General features: G+C 38.3%; 2 protein-coding genes across 3 annotated transcripts in view; one reads left to right on the forward strand and one right to left on the reverse strand.

Annotated features, from left to right (window-relative positions):
- The window catches only part of raver2 (ribonucleoprotein, PTB-binding 2), a 160,620-nt gene that overhangs the window by 65,774 nt on the left and 68,946 nt on the right, over nucleotides 1–25,900 (forward strand). The gene's annotated exons all lie outside the window — the stretch shown is intronic.
- On the reverse strand, nucleotides 18,002–20,154 carry LOC123971118 (protein ALP1-like). Its single transcript, XM_046049746.1, has 2 exons — nucleotides 20,020–20,154; nucleotides 18,002–19,731 (listed from the first exon to the last, which is right to left on the reverse strand). Exon 2 carries the CDS (start codon nucleotides 19,685–19,687, stop codon nucleotides 19,061–19,063), a length of 627 nt encoding a protein of 208 aa, XP_045905702.1. The 5' UTR covers nucleotides 19,688–19,731; nucleotides 20,020–20,154; the 3' UTR covers nucleotides 18,002–19,060.

Raw genomic sequence — 25,900 nt, forward strand, 5'->3', positions numbered from 1 at the left:
TGTTTAAAATATTCCCATTTGGTATAATTAGGCAATAAAAAAAGTGTCAGACCAGATGTGACTCCAGTTCCCCCTCTCCGTTTTTCTTTTGTAATGTTCAGACCAGTTAAACATATAAATAAATAGCTGAATATCAGCATTAGACTATTTCTCACAAATATGTCTTTTTCCCTTTTCCTGCTGAGAGAATCCAAATGATCTTACTCTTGAAAATCATGTGACATTAGTTTCCAGGTGTGTTGTCCTTTGAATACTGTGGGATAACCGCATCTCTTGTCCCTCACTTAAAGAAAGTCAGCACTGAACCACCTTTCTACATTTTACAGAATTCATTCTGATGTTTGATAACATGTGGCTCAGTTGATTCAGGTTGGATCTTTGGTTTCAATATACTATAGGTCTCCTGCGACCTTTGTGTTTGTCCTCATTTACAGTAGTTGGTGTGGATTACGCAATGAGTCACACTGCAGTTCACTTCACTGCAGAGAGACTCACATTTTTAGTCATCTGAAAGACACGATTGGATGCCAAACAACTTCAGCACTATGAAGTCATTGCTAATTTGAAGTTGCTTACATCTACCACAGATGCACAGTGTAGGAACTGTGGCGGGTTGTGAATGGAGATATGGAGAGTCATTGGAAAAATTAACATAAATATAAATTACAAATCCGTGTTAAATATTTAGTTCAACCCTTCCAAAGAGTGGAAATTAGGTTTCAAATTAGCAAATACATTCAGATTTTTGTAACTAATATTTATTAAACCATATTTTTAAAACTTAGTATTTAAAGACCAATCATTTTTAAAACTGTCTTACTATATAGAATTGTAATAATTATTGCTAATAAAATGCTCAATAAATCTAATCTAACAAATTGAGATAATTTCTTTTTTCTTACATATATACATACATATACATTATCAAAACACGGTTTGGGCGATTTCTGGTTTCATTATTCTTTTTCACTTCAGCTTCCAGTTTGAACACCACTTACAGTTATGTTGGCTGTAGCGGGTTTGGTGATAGCATTAACTCCCAGCTCTAACTACCTGCTCAGCCTCCTTGCACAAAAAAAACACCAATGTGTTGAGGAAGGGTCGGTGCTTCTTCATTATTTAGCATCTCTGTGTTTCTTCATGTAAACCGATAGGGTTACGGTTAGGGAGAGGGGTGCAGTTGTTTTGTTTGTGCTTTATTTCCTGAGTTCTCGTGTTCCACTTCAGCCCATTCGAGATAACAGTCTAAATATAGAGGAGGGTCCGGGGACTCTGAGGCCTGTGGGCTCAAGTCGTTGTGCTCTTGGTAGTCAACAAAGTTTCCTGAATCCTTTTAGCCCTTGTAGCCCTGAATTATTTTAGCACAGTGGTAGGTAGAGCAGTTACATGCATACTAAAGCTGCAATTAATTGTAATTAGTCATTCAGTCATAGTCATTAAGCGTCAAGGCGATTTCAGAACTGCTTGTCGGGTGGTCGAATAGCCTCAGAAACTTCTCTCTCATGCTCTCTCGTTTTATTCTTTACACAACTAATTCTGTCACATTTCAGGGACTGAAAATGTGCACACAATAGTAAACACAGAAAGTTGACCCCTGGAAATGGATACAACTGTTATAGGAAACCGCATTCTATAGCAGATACACATTTTGGCTTCCCTAGCTCTCCAGCTGATTTAACTACTTAGAGTAGGTCTCTAAATCTGAAGTTACCACTGTCATATACTTACTTCTTAGTTGTGTCTTGGTGTCAGGCTACATCTTTTCATGGCTGTAACTTCAGCTGTAAGCGTGAGACTCCTGCCATGAAGGAGCTGTCAACAACGTTAACCAGACTAGTGCAGAACATGTGGTCCACATGAGCACTAGCAGCTCTACCTGTGTGTGTCAGGGCTTCGGGTTTCACATCTCTCTGGACTTCCATCAGATGGTAGCACCACCATTTTGACTGTTGTTGGTCACGTAACTTGCAAAGAAACAGCTGAAATCATGTTTTGGGGTAATATTCATTGGCAGAACATACCTGACTAAAATAACCCTCTTATGAAGTTTTAATTGATGTTATTAACACAGAGCTATTGATGTTAAAATAAAATGCGAATAAAAATCTCCAAACTAACTTCAACTCAACCTGCAGCTGCTTGCGCTGTGAAATATTCCTCACACATCCCCAGCTGATTGTGACTGATTGAGCCATTTTCCTTCAACATTTCGCCAAATTGAGAAAACTCTGATGGGGTTTCTGTTTCCCCTTGACGTTGCAATACACCACTTTGATTAATTACCATGAAGGAAATGTGCAAGTGTTATAGCCTGACTAGTTAATCACTTTTATCTGTTATGCTTAGTGTTAACAGATGCTGACAGAATCATATCTTTTGTTTAAAACTCATTAAATGTAACCTTTGTCTACACGCTGCTGCTGTTGGTTTTCTAAGGATTTCATGGGTTTCATTTTATTAAAGTGTGTTTTTCGCTTATGACTTTAAAGGAGATGGTCATTAATTCAGAGAGGGCAGGCTGCCTTTGCAACCAAGAAACCCTAGAATTCTGTCTACGCCTACACCCAGAGGTGCCGATGTGCCTGGATGAAGGCCTATGGCTCTCTGCTCCATATGTCTGCCAGGTTCCAGCAGAACCTCATTTCATCCTCTAACCTGCCTGTCAGGGACAGGTCTTACACACTGGCACCCCAGTTTGTGGCTTCATTCCCCATCATCAAGAGATCAATTATATAAAACACTAAACAACTTATCTTTGCAGCTCTACTTTTCATGCATTTTCTTATTACACACATCATTTATTATCTCACTTGAAAGAGTGTTTTAGAAGTGTGGACTGAACATAAAATTTAAATATTTACCTTCAGAAAAGGTCACTGTCATCTATTTTTAAAGCACTGCCATCAGAACTGTTGCGGTAGGGATGCTAAACCCTCACTTGGCATGGGAGGCCCTGATCATCGCTTCCATGCATACACACAAACCACAGTACAAAAAACATAGCCAATTATAGTTAAAGTTTTGAAATGTATTCAATTTGTGTTACATATAAGTAAGTAAGTTATATATGTATAAATACGTATGTGTATGTTTTAACTTGTTTACAAGTTGCGCTTGTATAGCTCTAAAACTGCATTATGCACAGCTAAAAAAGCAGTATGCTAACTTAAACAGGATTAAACATATCCAACAGCATTATGCACAACTTTAACTGTACTTCATTCAACCTGCAGTATTATGCACAACATTTAAAGAACATTACCAAACAGCAATTTACAGTAGTCACATTTTATGACTTCCAGGTAAAGCCAGAGAAAATAACAACTCTTAGAAAATCATGTGGGCACATTTTAAAATGGCAGCTGTATGTAAAAACCTTTCATATTGTCTAATTTAAACACATGAGATGGACTCACCATACACTGTAAAAAAAATCTCTACTTTGACAGTTTTATTCCTTTTTATTTCACATATTTTTCCTGTATTTTTGAAATACATGATAATTAAAAAAAATTACAAAAATAAACTGTGAATTTACATGTCTAATGTAAAATAACATGAAAAACCTGTAGCTGTGAATAACCGTAACATTTCTGTCATCTTAAGGAAACTTTTGGGGTTTTTCACATAAACAAACTGTTACAATACATTCAGGAATTTCCCGTATTTTCACAAATATTATTTTTCTTATTTAAAAAGAAAAAAGGGTTAAATTTAAGTTTAATACTGTAAAAACATTTCTTAAACTTGGTACAATTAGTAACAGTTAACTGTAAAAAAAAAAAAAACATTTGTTCTGTAACTTGACATAGATTTTCTTGTTAATTGACAAATATCTCCTTTAATTATGGATATTTGGAAAATAAAAACATTGAATAAATGTTATTTTAAATCAGTATATAGTGTCTACAAGTATTGTTAAACTGTCGAAACACAGTTTTGATCATTGAAAACAGCCATAATTACTGTAATTTCACAGCTTTTGACTTTTAATTATAATTCTTAGATTACAAGTTAGATTAACATATCATATAATTGCCCCAAATCGCCCGATGTCAGCTGGGATAGTCTCCAGCCCCCCGCGACCCTGAACGCAGGATAAGCGGTTGACGATGGATGGATGGATAATTGCCCCAAAGTGGTAAAATTACAGAAAGGTAATATTTAATTTATTGTTAAATGACAGGTGTTCACACCTTTTAATGGGGTTAAAAAAGAAAACTTCCTGTAAAATTACGGGTTTGTGATGAAAAATTAATTTTAATGCCATTTTACAGATACTTCGATTGAAAAGTTTTAGCTATAGGTGTATAATCAAAACCTAAAAAAAACATATTTAAATCTTGTTTTTTCATAATTAAAAATCACCACATGTTCACATTTTACATTAGAGTAATATATATCCATTTATCCTATAATAGAGACCAGAAACCCATTTTGAGTTATCTTGTACTAGGGTTATTTGTGACAGTTTCAGACTTCCTTAAATTTACTTAATTTGAGGAAACTTAGACATTTATTAATTTAGCTTACGCTTTTATCCAAAGCGACGTTAAGGCGTTAAGTCTTGCTCAGGGACACAATGGTGGATGGGTCACAGTGGGGGATTGAACCCAGGTCTCTCACACCAAAGGCATGTGTCATTGCGACATCACCACTCCACAGACCTTTTAAAGTACCACCATAATACAAATTCCCACATCTGATACTATTTATAGACCATTTATTCAGTTCCATGATCAAAACAAATAAGCCACACAAGTCAACGATTTCAGTGTAAAGAATTGTTCTCCTGAAACAAAAGTAGTTTAGTTTTTATTTACCTTATTGACGACATTTTCAGATCTATTCATTAGAAACCCAATTGGGTCAACATAAAGAATATTTTGGATACTATTAGACACAGCTCCAAGATTTAAGTACAATCTGAATGTAAAGTAATTGGAAAGTATTTCTTAATGCTGGCATTTTGCTTTGATAGGACTGTACAGAGACATGAAAGGCAAAGGCCAGGGGAAAATGGAGGTTTTACAAACAGTGAACTTAATGCACAATCCAAAGACTTCTTCCCTGTTTTCAATATGATATTTTATGACTTTCTAAAGCCAGTTTTTGTATCTGGTAAATGTTGTTACGGCTGTATGTGTTTCTCTGTGCTGTGCATCCTTGTTCCTTTTCTGTCCTCTAGTTCTGCCCCAGGAGTGTTACAGCTGATTGCTGAATTAGGTCCACCTGGCCTTGCAAGGCAGTGCACAACTGTGTGCACGGGAGTTGGGGAAGTCCAAAATTTCTAAATTAAGTTGGTATACAAAAAAGATGCAAATATATGCAAGTAGAAAGACAAGTGCGAATGTGAAGTGTTTCTTGGCAGTCCAAATTAATCCATTTGTTTGCAAGTTTTTGGTATGCAAGCCAAAAGTACATTTTCAGATTCGACTGACTTGGCACAACAACACCTCTGGATGACCTAAAGAAACATAAACAACGGCAAATAAAATCAACAGTATATCTATCCAAGGTCTGCAAGACATTAATTAAGTTTCCCTTAATAATTGGTATGGTGACCAAATTCTGGAGATGTGTTAGTCCATAGCCCTCTCCACAGAATTGGGGAAGAATTCAAGTCTGGTGGCTACATGGCTGCAAAAATGACAGAGTAGATAACCACTCCCCCTCCACCACCAGCTCTTCCATTAAGTGTGAGCAATAAGCAAAAGGCAGATGATCTACACTAGCTTGCCGTTCCTTACATCCAAATAGCTTGACAGCGTTTGATTTACAATATAACTGCATTGATAAATAGGGCTGTGTGATCTGACAGTAAACACTATATTGCAAAAGCATTGGGAAACCCCTTCCGAATCATTGAATTCAGATGTTCTAATCACTTCCATGGCCACAGGTGTATAAAATCAAGCACCTAAGCATGTGGACTGCTTCTACAAACATTTGTGAAAGATTGGGTTGCTCTCAGGAGCTCAGTGAATTCAAGCTTGGTACCTGTGCAATAAGTCCATTTGTGAAATTTCCTTACTACTAAATATTCCAAGGTGAACTGTTAGTGGTATTATAACTAAGTGGAAGCGATTTGGAACAACAGAAACTCAGCCTTGAAGTGGTAGGCAACATAAAATCCCAGAGTGGGGTCGGTGCATCTGCAGAAGCTGCCAACTTTCTGCAGAGTCAAGAGCTACAGACCTCCAAATGTCGTGTGGCCTTCAGATTAGCTCTAGAACAGTGCATAGAGAGCTTCATGGAATGGGTTTCCATGGCCGAGCAGCTGCATCCAAGCCTTACATCACCAAGTGCAATGCAAAGCGTCGGATACATGGTGAAAGGCATGCCGCCACTAAACACTAGTGCAGTGAAGACGTGTTCTCTGGAGTGACGAATCACGCTTCTCTGTCTGGCAATCTGATGGATAAGTCTGGGTTTGGCGGTTGCCAAGAGAATGGTACTGGCCTGACTGCATTGTGCCAAGTGTGTAAAGTTTGGTGTGGTGGTGTTTTTCAGGGGTTGGGCTTGGCCCCATAGTTCCAGTGAAAGGAACTGTTAATGCTTCAGCATACCAAAACATTTTGGACAATTTCATGCTCCCAACTTTGTGGAAACAGTTTGGGAATGGCCCCTTACTGTTCCAACATGACTGCATACCAGTGCACAAAGCAAGGTCCATAAAGACATGGATGAGCGAGTTTGGTGTGGAGAAGTTGACTGGTCTGCACAGTCCTGACCCCAACCCGATAGAACACCTTTGGGATGAATTAGAGCGGAGACTGCGAGCCAGGCCTTCTCATCCAAAATCTGTCCCTGACCTCACAAATGCGCTTCTAGAAGAATGGTCCAAAAGTCCAATGAACACACAGCTGATTACCTGTTTTAGAACAATATTTTGACGTTTTTTAAAAGGAAAATCTAGTATTTGCAGGTGTTGTATCATTTTTTATTTACAATATATTGATTACATTAACAAGATTTCTATGTAAAATTATATAATAAAACTCAATTAAAAGCAGCACTCTACTATAAATTTTAAGTCTGATTATTTGTATTATAGCAGTTTTCAACTATATTTAAAAGTAATTAAATTGTTTTTACAGGTGTATATGTTCTTAATTAAACAATAAAAGCCCCCAAAATTGCACAAGATATTATGTAAAATTAAAGTTACAGACTGTATTGTCATTATGGAATCTTACCGTATTTTTGAGTGGGTTATTTACTGTTTCAAAACTGTTTTTCCATGCACATTGATTAGGTGAAGGGCTAAGGTTAGGCACAATCGATTTGCAATAGGTAGCATTTTTCGAAAAAAAAAGCACTGGAGCAACCGCAACCTGCTCCCCTACTGCTCTCACCATTGAGGGTGAGAAGTGTGCAATGTTCCACACTCAACTTTTTGACTATTATGAGTACACCTTATGGGTGCTTATAGTGTACTGCCCCGTGACCCTGTATGCAGGATAAGCGGTTGACGATGGATGGATGGATGGATGGATGGATGGATAGTGCACTGCATTTTGCCACAATTGTAAGTGTGAATGCACTTATGCACTCAAAATAGCAAGTGTAAGTACGAAAGAACGCAAATTGAGAGACAGCTAAGATGTAAACTCTGGTCTGTGGTGTCAAGACCCTGCACTTTGAACGCTCTCCATCTAACCTTACCACTTCACTGCTATTCACTGCCATTCTGTTGCTGTAGTGTTTAATTCCATCAATCCATCATCAACCGCTTATCCTGCGTACAGGTTCGCGGGGGCCTGGAGCCTATCCCAGCTGACATTGGACGAAAGGTGGGGTACACCCTAGACAGGTCGCCAGTCCATCGCAGGGCCACACATAGACAAACAACCACTCACACTCGCACCTAAGGACAATTTTAGAGACACCAATTAACCTATCCTGCATGTATTTGGATGGTGGGAGGAAGCCGGAGCACCCGGAGAGAACCCATGCGGACACGGGAAGAACATGCGCTGTAGTGTTTTAGTCACTCAAAATAAGTTTGCCTGTGAATATTTATATCTGGGCAGCAATTGTGTTTGTCTGCACAACATTATTAGAAAAAACTATTTGGTAATATATAAATGGAATTTCATGGAGACAGGATTGTAACTAGTACTTAAAGCTCAGCTTTAACAGCATTGTCAGATGTTCCTGTCTTTTGGTCCGCCCCGTGTTTGTCATGATGCAGTGGTTAAACAAGCTTATTCACATATATGAACTTCAGTCCTGGTGACTATCATAAGACACAAGAAACAGCAACAAAACAAAGAGTTTGACTTATTGTAATGCACTGTAATGCAGTAAAAAAGGTCAAATGAATTTGCTGTTCTTATGCAGCATGGCATGTTCTGATTCATCGATAAACAAATCAAATTTGTGAACGTCATCTATCCAAGCTGTTGTTTCTGTATAGGAGAAAAAGAAACATTTTTGTTGCCAGAAAGTAGTAAATTCAGCTTCATAAACTGAATCTATGTCAATATCTGTTGGTGGTTTTCCAGTGTTGTGTGTTTATGTGACCTGGACCCGGGGATTAAATCAGCTGTGTGATCTTATGACTCTCCAGCAGGGCTTTTGGCTGCAGGAACAGAGAGGAGGAGGAAGCTCTGGGGTTTCCCATGGGGTTCTGGTGGATGGATGTCAGGGGGGTACATCAGGGGTGGAATCTGTTTTCCCAGCTCTGTTTCCCCAAAAGATTCCCTACTGAGTTTTTTCTTTCCAGAAGAGAAGATCCAGACTGCCAAGGGCACAGACCTACTATGACAGTTGAACTAGTTATTTAAAAACCTCAACTGAAATAACACCACCGGTGTGTTTCTAGTTTCTTCATGTATAACTTTTTAACACTTTTTAAAAACACGTATCTTTATTTAGTTTCATTTTATAGACTCTTGCTATCAGGAAAGGGTAACACTCACCTATGATGCAACGTGACAGTAATATCAACTCTCTGGCTAACATTAAAGGGAAACTCCAACTTACACATTGCGCTTTAACAGTGACATCATCCAATTATTTAGTTGTTAAACTGGTTCCTGAAATTCTGGGAAACCTTTACTGACCTGCCTCTACAATGCTGATCTAGCAAAGTAATATGCTTTAGTCACAGGCTTTTAATTCACAATACATGACTGGAGTGTTTGAGGAGCATCGTTAAAAAGCTACCACACAGACATACACACCAACACACTCATATGAGCATTTTTAAACACATTAACCCCTCTCATTTGAACCTTCAGCCAGAGTCAAACTGTTTTTTTTTCTCTTTCTCTGGTTGTTTTTTGGTTTGTTTACTCCTTTTTGTTTTGTTCTGTTTTGATTATGTCAGACTCCTGTTTCCTCTCTATCCTGTGTTTCAACACAATATTTTGTATTGTTTTACACAATAAAAAAGGGAGAACAAAGAAGATTAAGTTACATTGATAATGTCCCATTCTGTGTTACAAGAAAAAACGTCCCTCAGGTGACAATCATTACCTTTTGAGTTAGGTAAGAAAGAGAAGAGAAAAACATACTGTTCCTGTTAAAACATGCCAACTAAATCCCACATTGTAAGGTAAAATGTTCCCTCTCAAGTGATTAGAAAAAGTTCCTCAAAAGGTCCTTAATGTCAGATCAGACTATATGACATTATCCCAATAATGGCCCGACCTGACAGACGTAGGGCGCCAGGAACAAAAATGAGCATCAGGTGCCATAATTGTTTGTTTAATCATATATAAAAAACAAAAAACAAACAAACATATATATGTAAACATATGTCAGCAGTACTGTCAAGTGCAACAGTGAAGTTGGTCCCATGAACAAAGTCACAAGAAGAATTTATGACTGATTGCATAATCTGACACACTTACCATCTCAAAAGACAACAATATGGCGTAGTTACATGGGTAACAGTTTTTACAAACGAAAAATAATCTTGTTGTTGAAAATATTAATTGACATGCTGAAAACCATTTGACAGAAAATAACCTCTTGTCATGTTTAGAGCTGGAACAATTAATCCATTAATCGATTGAAGTCCCCAACTAATATGAAAATTTAAGTAATTTAAAAAGCAAAAATACTAAATATTTCCTTGTTTCAGCTGTCTCAATGTGAGGACTTGAGGCCTTTCTCATTTCTATTTCATTGTAAACTTACTAACTGTTTACTGGACATAATAAAACATTACCTTTAGCTTTAGTAAATTGTAGTTGCCATTTTTAGTTGTTTTTGCAGACATTTTATAGACCAAAATAATCAAAAATAACTACAACAAAGTTAGAAAAAAGTGATTATCTTGCCGTAAGTTGTTGTCATTGTAGGACAGGAAGTGATATAGTATATGGTACGAGAAATCATCTTGTAACAAAAAAAGTTCTCTCCGATGCAGAAAGTGTAAAAGTTCCTCTCAGGACTAGGACAAATGTGGAGAAATGTCTTTGACTGGCAGCTGACAGACTGTCCAACCGGTTTGAAAGATGAAAACCTCCAAACATGACAGAGCATGACACCAGCCGTGTCAGCCTCCCGCCCCTCCACTCATCCCCCATGACCTAGCAATCCACCCGTGTTTTTCTGAAAGATGACTCCGTGTTCGGCAACACCTGGGCTTTGAAAGCAGGCACTTGGCCAAGAGATGGAGAAAAACAAACCTGACAGGTTTCAGCTCTCCTTTTGATGAAAAACAAATAGGGGAAGAGAGTTGAGAGGGAGGCATGGAAGAATAGGTGGAGAGACACAGAAAGGGAGACAGAGAGGTAATGATGAGGCGGTGTTTGGCCTCACATTCATCCCTGCGTGCTCCCCAGCTGAGAGGAGAGCCTGTTTTGTTGCTCTCCGACACGGGACCAGCAGGACTTCCTCTGAAGTAGCAGTTTGCTTTGAGCCTGTGGGTGGAGTATTGATAGAGGGTTGGAAAGGGAAAGAAGGTGGTGGTTCAGGCCCAGAGTTGTGAGGGAGGAGGGAGGGTGTCCTCTGTTTAACCCCCTCTATCGTTAGCAAACAGACTATAATTCCACAAAGTCACATGCACCCTCCAAAGGTCTGAGGGTGTGTCATTTGAGGAAATCAGCACCTTAGTACGTGCCAAAAGGAAAAACTTCAATAGTAAACCTTTCAGAAATGCGTAAAAATAGCTTTACCAGAAAAAAACTACAGAAATCATGAAATGCATTATTTGGTGTTGAGTTTAGTATTCATGATGATTTAGTTTTTTGAGTAGCAGTAATAATGGCTAATAATCTAAATGATAAGATAATATATGATATTATGGCTGATAATGGTGATTATGATGATTTGGATTTAACTTCGTCTTATCTTGATCATATCTTATCCACAATGTTTGCCCGGTTCTTTTTCTGTTATGTCTCTTTCTGAGTGCTTCTATATGAACTTGTTTTTGTCCACATATAAAATGCAGCCGGTACTCTTACATCCAAACAGAGACTGACAGGTTTTTGTTAAAGATAAAAACAACCTCATGTACAGTTTCCCAGTCTGTAAGTAGTTGCACTCATTCTTCAAAAACACTTCTCGCCTGTACAGACCTCTGACACTGTACCCTCTCCAGGGGGATGAGCTGAACAAAAACAACACACTCTTCCAATCGTGACATCACAGCCAGTTGTTAGTCTCTCAGAGCTGAGGCTTCTTATGGATGAAGAGATAAAACGCAGTAGTTAGTACAAGCTAAGTGCTGTTCCAACAACACCACGTCTACAGCCATGAAGGCCGCTTTTAGAGGCTGTATTTAGACAAACTGGTGCTGTGAGCTAAACTTTTTAATCATCATTCTGTTTAACAACCAAACTGCAGGTCATTTTTATAACAGTGATCAGGATCAAAGATGATGTTGACACCACCGTAGACTCAAGAAAAGCAGTTCAGAGCATTTAACAGTTGCTCATTTACAGCAGCAGCCATGGACAGATAGTGCAGGTTTTCATACCAACCAGACAGTACAGCAATTTCCCATCCCACTGATTTATCTCAGTGGATTAATGTTTAATCGTTGGAGAAACCCAATCCTATTTAAGAGTCTGTCAGTGTAATGTTCTGTGGCAGAGAGAGACAAAGTCTTCTTCAAGCACCTATCTCTATTTCCATTGTAATAACTTGGAATTTAGAGAAAATAGTTTGTGGAGATATTGATAATTTTCAAAATATACTGACACTGCCTGCTTAAGATGTTTTTGATGTAGAATCAGAAGCTAGTTTTACTGCCCTGCCCTCTGGAACAGATCATTAAGTAAATGTTTGAAATAAAATAAAGAATAGTCTACCCACATACGGAGGTGTGTTTGTGTTTAAATTGAGACCTGTAGTAGTTGTATGGATAGTTTTTTGATAGTTTGCACTGCAGGAACTTGCTGACCATGGATTTATCTTATCTACAGTATATCACCAGCATTGAGAACAGTAAATACTTTTAGTTTCACTTTTCACAAGCAAGACAAGTTGTTATTAAGGGCAATTAGAATCAGAGTAAGGACTCTAAATGATTATAGTCCCCAAAATACAACTGAAGGCCCAAACACAGAGGTTTGCTTCAGTGATCTAAAGTGCTGCTTTAATGTCGGCAAGGATTAAAAAAAAGTTTAATAATTCACAGAATATTTAAAGAGAAACTACATGAAATGTGGATTGTTTTCCGAATAGAGTTCAGATCGATCAGGGCTATGCTATGCTAACTTCTTGCATAGTAAAATACAACGCTGGAATGAAGTAACAGACATATTTTCTGAACTTACTCGGTAGTTCAACTTCCTCTCTTACTTTATTCCAGGCAATCTCCTGTTTTGTTTGGTCTATATACAGTATAGTTAATAGTTAATTTAATAAAAGCAACTCTGAGTTCCTCCTGACGTTAAACAGCTAGGTTGTCAGAGCCGAATCCAGTCCAACTGCGGGTGTTTATTTGTCGAAAGCTGAAAATTTTTAAGTCACGCAATTTTTGTGTCATCACACACTTCGCATGGCGTCCATCAGACCAGCGCTCCGCCCAGCAGGATATCGCATCACTCCACTTCTTTGCATTGACTTTTGATGTAATCGCGCTGCACCCAATGCTCACATCACGTTGGATGTGAAACCAGCATTAGACATTGCAGCTGCCTCAGAAGCCTGAAGCACTCTGCCTTGCATACACTAATTTTTGGAAGACTAGTCGATGGGAGAAGGACTGGGATCTTGGCTAGACTCTCGCCATAGAGAGTGAGCCCTATGTGGGATTAGGTTTTCAAGGGCAGCCAGCTTCTTCTGCTGCTGTATGAAGTTGTGGTTTTGGTGAGAGGGGCTTAGCAGAGTGATACAAGCAGCAGAGAGAGACACCAAAGGTTTTGCATATCATGTATATTATTCTATTATTGTTATTGTAATAATAGTTCTATATTAAAAGAAATAAAAACAACAGTTACCATACATTTAAATCCTACCTGTCGTCACCACCTCATGACAATTACATTTCAGCAGAGGTGGTAAAGTTAGTAAAGCGTGTGTTTACTTCCTCTTGTCAAGGCTGTGGTTATCAAACAGAACATAATGTACAGCCAACAAGGCTTATACCCTCCTACACTACACAAGCTGAAGCTGGTGATGAGAGTCAGAGGCAGGTTACAGCAGGCATGTTCTGTGTTCACCCAAAGACTAAAAATAGAATCTGTGGTTTGGAAATGAAAAATAAAACACAGGACATATTTGACTTCAGGGCATGCATGTGATAAAGGGACCATTTAAATCTTCTGCCTTCTCTTTCTTTATCTTGCTCTCTGTTTCACAGGATGTTTAAATTCCACACATCTGTCAACCTTATTGCTCTGCACAGTTTATAACCTGCAGGCCTCCCACAAGGTGGAAAGCGCCTGAGATCAGTGAAAATGGCCTAATGGATTCAGGTCCTGTACAGTAAAACTGTTACATAACAGTTGCACAAAACTAACATTAAATACAAACGGCAGGACTCAGCAACCATAAAATGTATTTTATTATTGTAGTATTAAACTGCAGTCCAATTTTTATGTGATGCAAACACAGCCATGACCTTTGCATCCATGAAAAAATGAGGATTTAAAAAGCATCAACTAGTGTACTGTTCAATTGGCTCTATTCAAACAAAATAAACTATCACAAAGAGAGTCAGGGGCATCACTCCTGAGCTAAAACATCTTTTAAATCATGCTGTAGTTGCTGCGACTGGATTTTGTATTGCCAGAACAGATATTGTAAGGACAAAATAGATCAGGTTTTGCAGATCTGTTCAGTATCACTAAATAAATACATAATGTAATTCAGGTGGCATTATTCTTCTGACAAAATGTTTCTGCTGTTGCAAATCATAAAATTGGATATTTGCATTAAGATGCAACCATGAGGTCAGGAAAATTTTAGACTTTAGAGAACTGAGACTCATAGAAGTCTCGGGAGAGAAGATCTAATCTAGCGTGCAGACTTTTACCTTTGAATGTCTTTCTTCCAGTAACTGGCCCTAACAAGCCGGATTCACACCTCCATCATCCATTTATCCAAAAAGCAACTTAAAAAATGCACCTCCGTGCAGTTTCTTTCACACAGGCCTGAGTCACATGGCAGGAAAACAGAGTGTGAAGACAGGGAAAGTTTCAGTGAAAAACCTTAGTCACAGCTTTAATAAAACACCTTGTGTCAGCAGCGTGAACCTGGTGACATGTCTGCACACTGAACCTCCCACAGCTTCTCTGAAGAGCTTCAAGGTGACACAGTAAACTTGGAAGCCAGTACTGAGTCATGATTCAGGGATGCAACCTCCAACCCTCCTGCTCCAACCACCACACCACCTCATCCTACTTGAGCACACCACACCTTCGAGCTCTGGTCTCCTGGAGATTCACATACCAAAATGTGTCTGTGGCCAGTAAACAATCACTGCCAAAACATGTTACTTTACCATTTTACTCATTTAGCTGACACTTTTATCCAAAGCAACTTACAATTGTTATGTATATGTCAGAGGTCACACCTCTGGAGCAACTGGGAAATAAACCCGGATCTCCCACACCAAAGGCTATCCAATGTCCTATTATCTCAAGTGATTCTTTGTAAGGCAAATAAACTTGTAATCTTTGAAAAGTAGTGATTTGTCCTTAAATTTTCATACAAACTTAAATTATGAATGTACTTTTTAAAAAAGCTAATGAACTTCTTCTACCAGATAGCTGAAGTGATCCCTTGTGATGTGCTATTTGTCCTAATGTGAATGGAAGACTGTTTTTCTTGTGTGGATTCTTTAATTAAATCTCAATATCTTGATTGTACAAACAGATAAATGTCACACAGTTCTTTTTAAAGAACTGGGAGACCTACTGCGCTTGATAGTGGACTTGCTTTGTCTATTATTTACCAAAGATGTTGTTGTGTTCTGTTTTTTTTTTTGTCACAACTTTGTTTACTTTAGTTTAAAGCATACTGCCGCATTTAGCACCATGCTACCCATGCAAATGTTTCAGTGACATCACAAATTTATTTCTGACCTTTTGCTTTGGAGACAAGTAATCCATTTACTGTGGTACTGGGGGTGGTTGCCTGTTGCTGTTGAGAAAAGAGGAAGGGATTATCAAAATGTGATTCCTCTCTTAACAAACAAAGCTGCCTACTTGCTTGATTTTAGCAGCTTTGGTATGAGGCGGGTGAGTGTCCACTACATCACAAGCTGTTTCCTGCTTCTCTCTTTTGGCAAATCAGGACAGAGAACCTCTTTGTGAACCTCCTCATGTCCGTACAGGAGCCAAGACAAGGCACAACGAGACCCAGTTGCATGGACAAGCAAAAAAACCCACAAGACACGCTATCCTTTTTACCTGATGATAAGAGGCTTCATGCGCCATCTGAAAGACCAGGTTAGAACCAAATCAAAATCAGGTTAAATGTTTTGCTCAAAGGCACTGAGGACTGCCAGTGTTACTCATTAACTTTCCCTGTATACATTTTCCAGTAAGTCTGATTTCACACCAGCAACTTTCCAGTTAAGAGCCTGTTTCTCTTTTGAGCTTTAGGTCAATGCTGCTGTAAAAAGTTTTCTGTGGGAAAGGATGCATTAAAGAGACACAGGGGAGGAATAGTAAGGGATTCAAACTAGAGCGCTGAAACCAGAGATAACATCACACTTACAAATATATTAGTTGGTAACACTTTGTAGTTGTTATAATTACTTAAAAACATGCATTAGGCACTATAGCAAAGTTCATAATGTATTATGACCTTTTGATTTAATGTTTTATAACTAATAGTAATACCAGTTTATATCAATGTGGGGCAAGAATCTCTGACCATGTTCCATAACACATTATAACCACCGACTCTGCCTCGTTATAAATACACTTTAGTCACCATTTAGAATTGGTGATATAAAATGGAATAATAGCTTATAGTAATGTTTAAAGTTATATAGCATGTCTTTCTTTGCTTTAAGTAAAGTGTTAAAATATCTATCCCTGTATAATATATTACAGGTGGACATAATACCATATGAACTAATTATAAGACCTTATAACACGCAATTGTTTGCTTTAAGTAAAGTGACACACATTTTGCGCAGGAAAACAACTTTTATTTATGTTTCTTCACTTTATGAACAATCATGCATTTTGAACATTTTGCAGTTTAGCACAAAAACACAACTTAATTACATCAAGAAAACTCATTTGTCAGGGTGGTGAGAGATCGCTCAAGAGAAGACCTGTTGCATCATGTAAGAAGAGGCTCAGATGTTATCACAGATGAATGGCGAGCCTATGGACAGGCCCTAACAGATGCAGTGGACAATTAAAGACAACCACTCCACAAAACGTAGCCTATTAAAAGACATTTTAAAGGAATTGAATGGGAATACTGTTTGTGCAGTAGGGATGAGAATCTCTTGGCACCTCACGATTTGATTTGATTACAATTCAGAGGGCAGCGATCCATCTTGATGCATTTTTTTTTTCTGTGTAAATTCTGGATAATTACTAAGCATTTCATTTGCACATTAAAATCTAATAGAAATATCTCCTCAATTGCTTAAAAGGACTAGTTTACATCCCTGATTGTATGAAGCCTCTTATCATCAGGTAAAAAGGATAGCGTGTCTTGTGTTTTGTTTTTTTTGCTAGTTCATGCAACTGGGTCTCGTTGTGCCTTGTCTTGGCTCCTGTACGGACATGAGGAGGTTCACAAAGAGGTTCTCTGTCCTGATTTACCAAAAGAGAGAAGCAGGAAACAGCTTGTGATGTAGTGGACACTCACCCCCCTCATACCAAAGCTGCTAAAATCAAGCAAGTAGGCAGCTTTGTTTGTTAAGAGAGGAATCACATTTTGATAATCCCTTCCTCTTTTCTCAACAGCAACAGGCAACCACCCCCAGTACCACAGTGAATGGATTACTTGTCTCCAAAGCAAAAGGTCAGAACACATAAACATAAATAAAAGTTGTTTTCCTACGCAAAATGTGTGTCACTTTACTTAAAGCAAACAATTACGTGTTATAAGGTCTTATAATTAGTTCATATGGTATTATGTCCACCTGTAATATATTATGCAGGGATCGATATTTTATCACTTTACCTAAAGCAAACAAAGACATGCTGTATAACATTAAACATTACTATAAGCTATTATTCCATTTCATATCACGTCAATCAAAGTGTATTTATAACGAGGCAGAGTCGATGGTTATAATGTGTTATGGAACATGGTCAGAGATTCTTGCCGCACATTGATATAAACTGGTATTACTATTAGTTATAAAACATTAAATCAAAAGGTCATAATACATTATGACCTTTGTAAGTGATTATAACAACTGTTATAAGGTCTTATGGACGCATTATATTGTTATAAATATATATATATGTCATTATAGCGATGACCTTCATAGAAAGTGTTACCTATTAGTTTACACTTTTCTTGTTCATTTTTTAAGGTGCTGAGGAATGTATTTTATTTATATACAAACAGAGGCTATGAAAAGGTCAGTTAAAGAAAGATAAAAAATGGATAACTGCTCTGCTTTTAATCAGTCCTTCTGCACAGGGGTGCACCTAAGACATCTACAGTGTAAATTGGCTGCTACAAGTCAATGTATCCTTGAAATATTCACTTTTATCTACAATTCAAATCACTTCCACTTAGCTTTCTACCACAAATAACATTATAACTTTGAGATGACTGTTTCTCATGTCATTTCTCATGTAATCTGGCTAGCAGCCTGTGGAAATGTAGACAACTGAATGTAAATGTTTGTAACCAGAACATCAATAGCATGTAATGCTTAAATGTATGTAATGTGCTATGTGCATTAGAATTATGGGGAGAAGACATGACTTTGAAGAAGAATTTGACATACCAGTAGACAAGGTAACTTCTGGCAGCCTCTGTCATTTAATACAATCACCAAAACTTTAATGTTACTGTAATCAAGTTGTTTTATTTCCCTAAAATGTAAATGTTTTTTAAAAGGTTTGAATTGATGAAAATTATGGGTTCAGTTGGTTTCACATTTCCAGTTTGTGGTTCTGTTGCACACTTCTGGAGGAACCTAAACTTTTTGTTTCACGTAACAAAATGTCATGAAAGATATTCATTTCAAAGCTGCCAGATACATTGTGAAACATCTGAATGATTAAAAGTCTCTTTGGCCAAAAAAGGAAACTATAGGTTTAATAATTTGGTGCACAAAGCTAAAGACACATTTCATGATGTAAATGGGTTATATCAACTACTACTTCAGTTTTAATACATTTACAGTTTTTCTCACTCGTTTTGGTACATTTCTCAAATCATCCTTAATGCAGCCTTATTTTCCTCCGTTTGGAGGATCCAATGGCTGGATCCTTCGCAGCCCCAGGTAGCCCAAGATTCATTGCGCCGGTTGATTGCCCCAGCGTAAACAGCGTAAAGAGCAATATGTCGTTTAAAGAATAGGATTGTGGAATAAGTTAACCGTGAGTGAGTGATTATCTGGCCAGCTAACATTACCTGAGGGTCTTGATATGCTAACGTTAAATGCAACTCAGCTGGGCAAGTTACAACCTCAAAAATAAAGCCTTTAACATCTTCACTTAAAATCGAAGAGGTTATAATATAACGTGGGTGTTGGAGGCACGGGTACCCTCCGTCTGCAAGGATGAAATGCCCTGGAGGAGGGTAGAGTGAACTCCTGTACAGTGGGCTGCAGTGGGCTGTAGCGGAGCACTCTGGAGTCGTGGACCGACCCAGGCGAGCCCACGTAGGTGTCAATGAAGCGGCCCTGATGGTCACAGACAGCCTGCAGGATGATGAATGGAAACAGTTTCCTGTTCCTGTAGCAGTGACCATCAGGTCCGCTTGGTGGCTTGATGTGGACATGGCAGCCGACAGCTCTGTGTCTTGCCAGCCCTGCAAACCCACGCGATATCGGTTGTAACTCATCGTGGGTCTTCAGTAGGTGGATGACTTTGTGGCGAAAGTCCCCCACCTCCTCAGTGACTCTGTGGACGATGCGGTGGACAGTGGAACGAGGCATTGCAAATACCCTGGAGACCACCCTGTATGATGCCCCATTTGCCAGCCAGAAGAGAAACACCAGAGTCTCAATCATGGCACCCCATCTGTGTCTCCGTTCCTGGTTTAGGAGGCCAAGTAGCACTCTCAGGGCCTGGAAATCCGTCCACGTGTCCTGCTGGTTAAAAAACCTGTCCAGCATAGGAACACTCTAATTTATCCTGCAGTAGGCTACGGGGGCCTGGGCTGGTTTAGGGAGACCAGGAGAAGAACAACTGTTATGAAGTGTAGAGAGCTAGATAAAGCTTGGATATCTTTCTATTCAACTTGCTTTAGCTGATCAATGACAAAAACAGTGTCAATATTTAAATATTAAAGTAAGGTTATGTTTTCTTGAAATATGAAATTATATTGTATAGTGAATTGTCAGTAGCAATAAACTACGTTAACTGTGGTTAACATCACTGTTAGCTTTAGGAAGCCTAAATACATATAAAATGTAACGTTTCTTAGTTACTTTCCCACACTATTTACCTGGCCAGGGTCCTCTCTCAGCCTGAGATACATCATGCGAAGTAGGTGAAGTATCTCTAGTTCCTCTATTAACAGGTAAAATATTAAAATTAAAATATTTAGTCGCCATGCCGGTGGACCGCAGCTGTGAAGGTTGCTAGGCGACAGGAGTGGCGCTTCCTCACGAATAGGTAAGGGCGGGGCCAGATGTTGACGCAAATAGACAGTCCTCCGTAGACCAGACCGTCTCATTTAACAACGGTCGGCTCGGCCTTTTGCAGCCGTATGCCTTCGTAGGCTGCGAAGGCCACGCCCTTCGAAGGATGAGACACATCTTATGTCTCTCTCTCTCTCTCTCTCTGTATATATATATAGCCTATATATATATTATGCACCATGGTCTGTACCAAACAACATTTCGTTCAGCTCTATATGTAAAGAATGACAATAAAGTTTGACTTTATTTAACTTTGATTTTGACAACGTGTTCAGCCATTTTGAATGTAGTGACTTATGCAATGAACTTATGCCAAGATGTTTTGGTTGGTAAGACTATTCAACAGAGAACCGGTATAATTCATTGTGATTAGCATGACATAACCAATTGATAAGGTAGGAAACAGCAGACAATTGTACATAATCATTTGCTTTTGCTGTTCAAAACAATTAGAAATTGCTTTTATGATGTGCACAAGTGACCAGATGATGTGGAGGTTAAACAAGTAGTTTTGGGAATTTCAAGTTTGATCTGAGAAATGCACCAAAGCGACTGAGAAAAACTGTAAACATGACTTTATTGATGCATTTGTAATAAAAGGAAGTGGTCTCTTTATGGAGACCATTTTCCATTCACACTAATACAAATACAACACTAAATCTCATTCTCTTGCTCCCATTCTTTTTATTTTCTCAAATTTATAGATTTGATCTTAGCCCTAGTTTATCTCTTCATCTAAATTTTACTGACAGTGACAACAACTCTGTTTACATGGGGGCTCTTCCCTTGTTTAGCTTTTACTTTATTTGCCCATAAAGCCTGACGTCAGAACCCAGACGACCAAAAGGATGAGCTGTGAGAAGTGAACATTATTAGAATTCCAAGACAGACTGTTTCTGTGTTCACTTTGTCCGATTTGTAATGCTGTGACAGCTAAATAAAGTGACCACATAGTCAACCAAAGAAGATCTGAAGTACATGCTGAGAGTGAGACAAATAGTCCCCCCATTTAGCAGTATACACACATTTAATACATAGTTTATAACACGCTATAATGTCGTTGTAAGCAGACATAAGGACATGTAATGTGTTTATTAATGTATAGTAGGCCTATGTATCATTCATTATCTGTTTGTACACTAGTCTGCACTTATAGATGCCCACAGAAGTTATAGTTGTTGGCAAATACATTATAAAACACTCATATCTGCTTGTGACTACATTACAGTCCGTTGTAAACTGTTTATGACATGTTTATATTCTGTTTATGACTGCTACATTGGGGAAAAGTGCTGCCATTTTCTTTGCTAATGACCTGACAATATGGTCATCTAATGGTCAGGTTCCTCAGCACATAAGGCACATAACATATAATGTAGGAGCCAGTTAGTATTATACTCCATTTACCATTGTGGTCACAAAATGATATAACTCAATATTTCTCCTCTTACAGTATAGGAAATCAAACCGTAGAAAAACAAGACTGTGTTTCATTAATTGTGACCCAAACAACTTGCATATTTGCAAACATGCACAATCTGGAATGATAGATAGATAGATAGATAGATAGATAGATAGAGTGAGTTCCCCTTATTGCTCTGCTCTCCAGTAGCTCTCGTTGACTGCAGGCAGGGCAGCTTAACATCGACCCCTAATGTCTCAACCAACCACAGGGAGTTGCACCTTCTCTCAGCAGATCAGATCACTCCAAACAAGGAACCTCTCATGGTGGGGCAACAACAGGTCCTAAACAGGCCATATCAAATTACAGTCACAATAACATTTACATTTTAGACATTTAGCTGACACCCTTATCCACGGCCACTGGCAACGTGTGCAGCAGTACAGTGTAAGTTTCAGTAGCTACAGTAAATCAGCACAACAGGAAACCAGAAGTAAGGAGGTCAATGGTCAAAGAGAGAGAGAGGCCTGGAATAACTGATTTGAGAAAGAGGTTCTTGGGAAAGATGTAAAAAAGAGCATAATGAAAAGAGAGAAAGAATAGCTTTCTATGGTAGTTAAAGTGAATAGACAGTGGAGAATAAAAGATTAACTGACATGTTTCCTGCCTACGAGACAGGTTTAATCAATGGTTCATTGAAACAAGACTAGACAACTTGATTTGTACACAACCTTTCATTCACAGTGTAATTCAAATTGCTATACGTAAGACACAAAGACTAATACAAAGGGAAATTATAATGAATTATATGTTACATATTCATCTGAGTTCGTGGGAAATCTGACCTGGTGACAGACATTAATAAAAACAAAAAATAGCCAGTGTTCTTGCTGATGGTCCTGTTTGCTTATATGTATTAGCAAGCAAATCATGTCTCATTGTATGTATGGGCACCTGAATGTTGTTTCAAATCTCTTAAACTGAGAGCTGATAACTTTGAACATGATGATTCACACACAAATGAATCTTTAAGGACAAGTTCAAAATAGAAGTCTGTCAGTATTATTGAATAGACAGATTTATTATTCTATTTCGTCATCATACTGTTCCCCCTCTTAGTTATTTTCCAATGTTTTCACTTGTTCCCACCCAATTATCATCTTCAGCTGGAGAATATTTAGAGAATAGGTTCACAATTTTTTGTCACAGCTTCAGGGATCTCTGGCTGTTATTTAAAGGGCTCGCAACTTATAGATGTATTTAATCAATGTGGTCTTTCCTGTTTTTAATTTATATCTTATAGATCAGGGAAAAGGGTGTCTACCAGTAAAATTAGCCTTTGGTTGCCATTATGACAGCAGCGAGCAAGAAAAGTGAAACAACAATCAGTTGAGACAGCTATGACAAATAGCATGAGAGGTTGCTTTACTTCCACTTTGAAGAATTGTTTCTGTTATCTTTACTTTCAGTTTAGTTTATAACAGCTACCACTCACTGGTTCTCCCACACATCACCTACAGTCTGATAAATTGGTCCAACGCACACTCTACAGCCTTAAAACCACTGAAATCATTATAGAAACAAGCACTTAAAACTCTAGACAAAAGGCCATTTCGTTACCATCATTGCCATATTCTAAAGAAGTATAAACTGCTTAGCTGGGAAAACCTCGTGAAATACAGAAATGTCTACTTAGTTTATAAAATTTTGCACAGTTTAGCTCTTCCTTCTTTGTCTGGCTGATATCAACCGCAAATAGAGTTACCAGAGGTGCAGCTAGGAGGGACAGCATAATCCCACTCAAGAAAACTACATTCAACCAGGGCGTCTTTTCATTCACAGCATCACATCAATTAGAGAGTCCCCATCCTATTACTCAAGAGTAATAGGATGGGGACTCTCTAATTGATAAGAAATGGCTTATTGAAAACCAACACTGTCATCATTGACGGTGGTCCCATCCATGAACAATAACTGTATCATCTGTTTTTAGATTTTATCTGCTCATCTTGTTTACTCGATTGTTTATGATGTTTTAACACAGTGTAATTGTTACCTTTTGTCTAGTATAATGCATTTTACTGTATTATTACAGTTGACTATTTTAGGATGCCCAATAACATCTGGCAAGGTTACTGCTAACGAAAACTAGCCTGTGGCTAACTCGGGTACACTTACATTTGTTTTGAATGTTCATCAGTGTACATTGTCCCCTTTCAAATAAACAAATAAACAATAAACAACAATTATCAAAGGCTCTATAACCTATCAGAAGCAGGGTATGCAGATGTTAATAACAACAGCCATCACATCAAAGCTACTTACAGTAACGAGTATTATGAGATACTTCCATCTGTTCAAAGACCAAAAGCATAAAAACTGGAGAACTGCAGACATTTAGTAATGATAATGATGTGACACATGCTTTTAAAGGGGGCTTGTTGCAATCTGCCAGTTTGAAGGCTCCACCTCTTCTCTTATGTCTGCACTGATTCTTGTCTTATATTATTAATGACTGAAACACTGATAAACACAGTTTTTCTGAGTTTTTTTCTAGTAAATCTACGACTTTAATTTCAGAGAATTTGGGATTTTTTTCCAGTAAATATATTACTTTTTTCTCAGAATATTACCCCCTCCCCTGGCTCTGTGGTTTATTTAAAGAATCAAAATGCAGGCAGGGATGATCATTACCAACCATGGTTCTCTTACTTCTGAGGAAAAACAGTTTTGTGTCAAGAGGAAGGGAAACTTCAACAAGCCGATTCAGGTCCTGTTGAATACATCATTTGTTGATGTCAGAAGCTCAGTGTTAAACGCTGCCAGCAAATCTATGATATAATGATAATAACTGGGGTGGTTTCAGTTATTAATCTTCTTCCACATGAGTCGGATGACACATCCAGTCCATGCTGTGTAACAACAAACCTCACCCCTCCTTGAGGAGGGAGGCCAGCTTGATTCAGAAGTATAAATTAAATTTAGTTATTTGTTGAGTGTTTCAGCTGCTGTTTAGTATCAGAAGATTTGACTCTTGACTCTAATGGGATTAGAAGCTAGTAGTGTCCAGCTAATAGTGTCTGTAAATCTCTCTCTCAAGGTGTGCAGGAGCAAAGCTCCTCACCTGCTCAGATGATTTAAGCCAACTGGAATTTTAAAAACGGGAAAAATGGGAAAGTAAGTGTGAAACTTGTGGTGGCATAAAAATTTGCATCTCTGCTTTTGCTGGCAGAGATGAAAGGACTCACTTCTGTTGGAGGCCTGAGTTTATCTCAGGTCTCCTGCTTCTATACATTTCAACCTTTTGCAGGATATCTGACACCAAGCTCTGCCACACCCCCATTTCTCCTTTCAGAGTATTTACACCTGACTTGTTTTTGCATTCATGGGACATACTGTTCTTTTGACCTTGGAAAGCAAGATGATTGGGCTATACGTTCAAGTGCAAACTTACTTGTCTCATCAGCTTACCCCCACCACTGTTTTTCTACTCTGCAGCTCTGAGAGAACTATGTGGTAATTTTGAGCTCTCTTCAAGGAAAATACATTCCTGAACACTGCTTTCATGTTTGTCACATTATGGAGGAGAGGGTTTCTCACTGCAGACATGGCAGGCAGCCAGCTCTCCCAACCAAACAACAAGGCCACGTGCATGCCGTATGGGAAGGGAAATAACTTGCATATACCTTCTACACATTTAAAACAAAGAGAATATATTAGTTTATTAATGCCACTAAAAAGTGCCAGACAAGAAGCTAAATTTTGAATTTACAGTATATCTTAATTCATATTGCAAATTCCAATTTATGTCACTGTCCAGTGAAAACCATGCATCTGCAAATTTGGTGATTTTGATTTTGTTTTAGATCAAACTGGAATTTGAAAAGAATATTATTATCTGAACAAAGCTGAAAACGGTTCATGTCAAGTTATATTACTATTAGGACTATGTCTTACAAGTAAAAATAGGCCTTACAGATACATTGTGTGTCTGTATATGTCTTTAAATGAAACCTGAAGAGGCATAGGCCTGAATCTCTGTCTAAATGTTTATAAATTCTTAGTGTCTGCAGAGTGTCTGTTGATTTCAGGGATTTTAGGCTCTGACATCGTCACCTTTTGTTTTATTTCTTACAAAATCAAGATGCAGTTTGTGGAGATGGCACCTCAAGATACTGAAGATTGATTTATTTGTTAAAATTCATCACATCCGGCAGTTTGGGATCTGTGTGGAGCCTTCATTGTACTGAGGAAGATTCGGGAACAAAGAGCGCCACAGAGCT

Source organism: Micropterus dolomieu, linkage group LG05, assembly GCF_021292245.1.
Source record: "Micropterus dolomieu isolate WLL.071019.BEF.003 ecotype Adirondacks linkage group LG05, ASM2129224v1, whole genome shotgun sequence".
NCBI lineage: Eukaryota > Metazoa > Chordata > Actinopteri > Centrarchiformes > Centrarchidae > Micropterus > Micropterus dolomieu.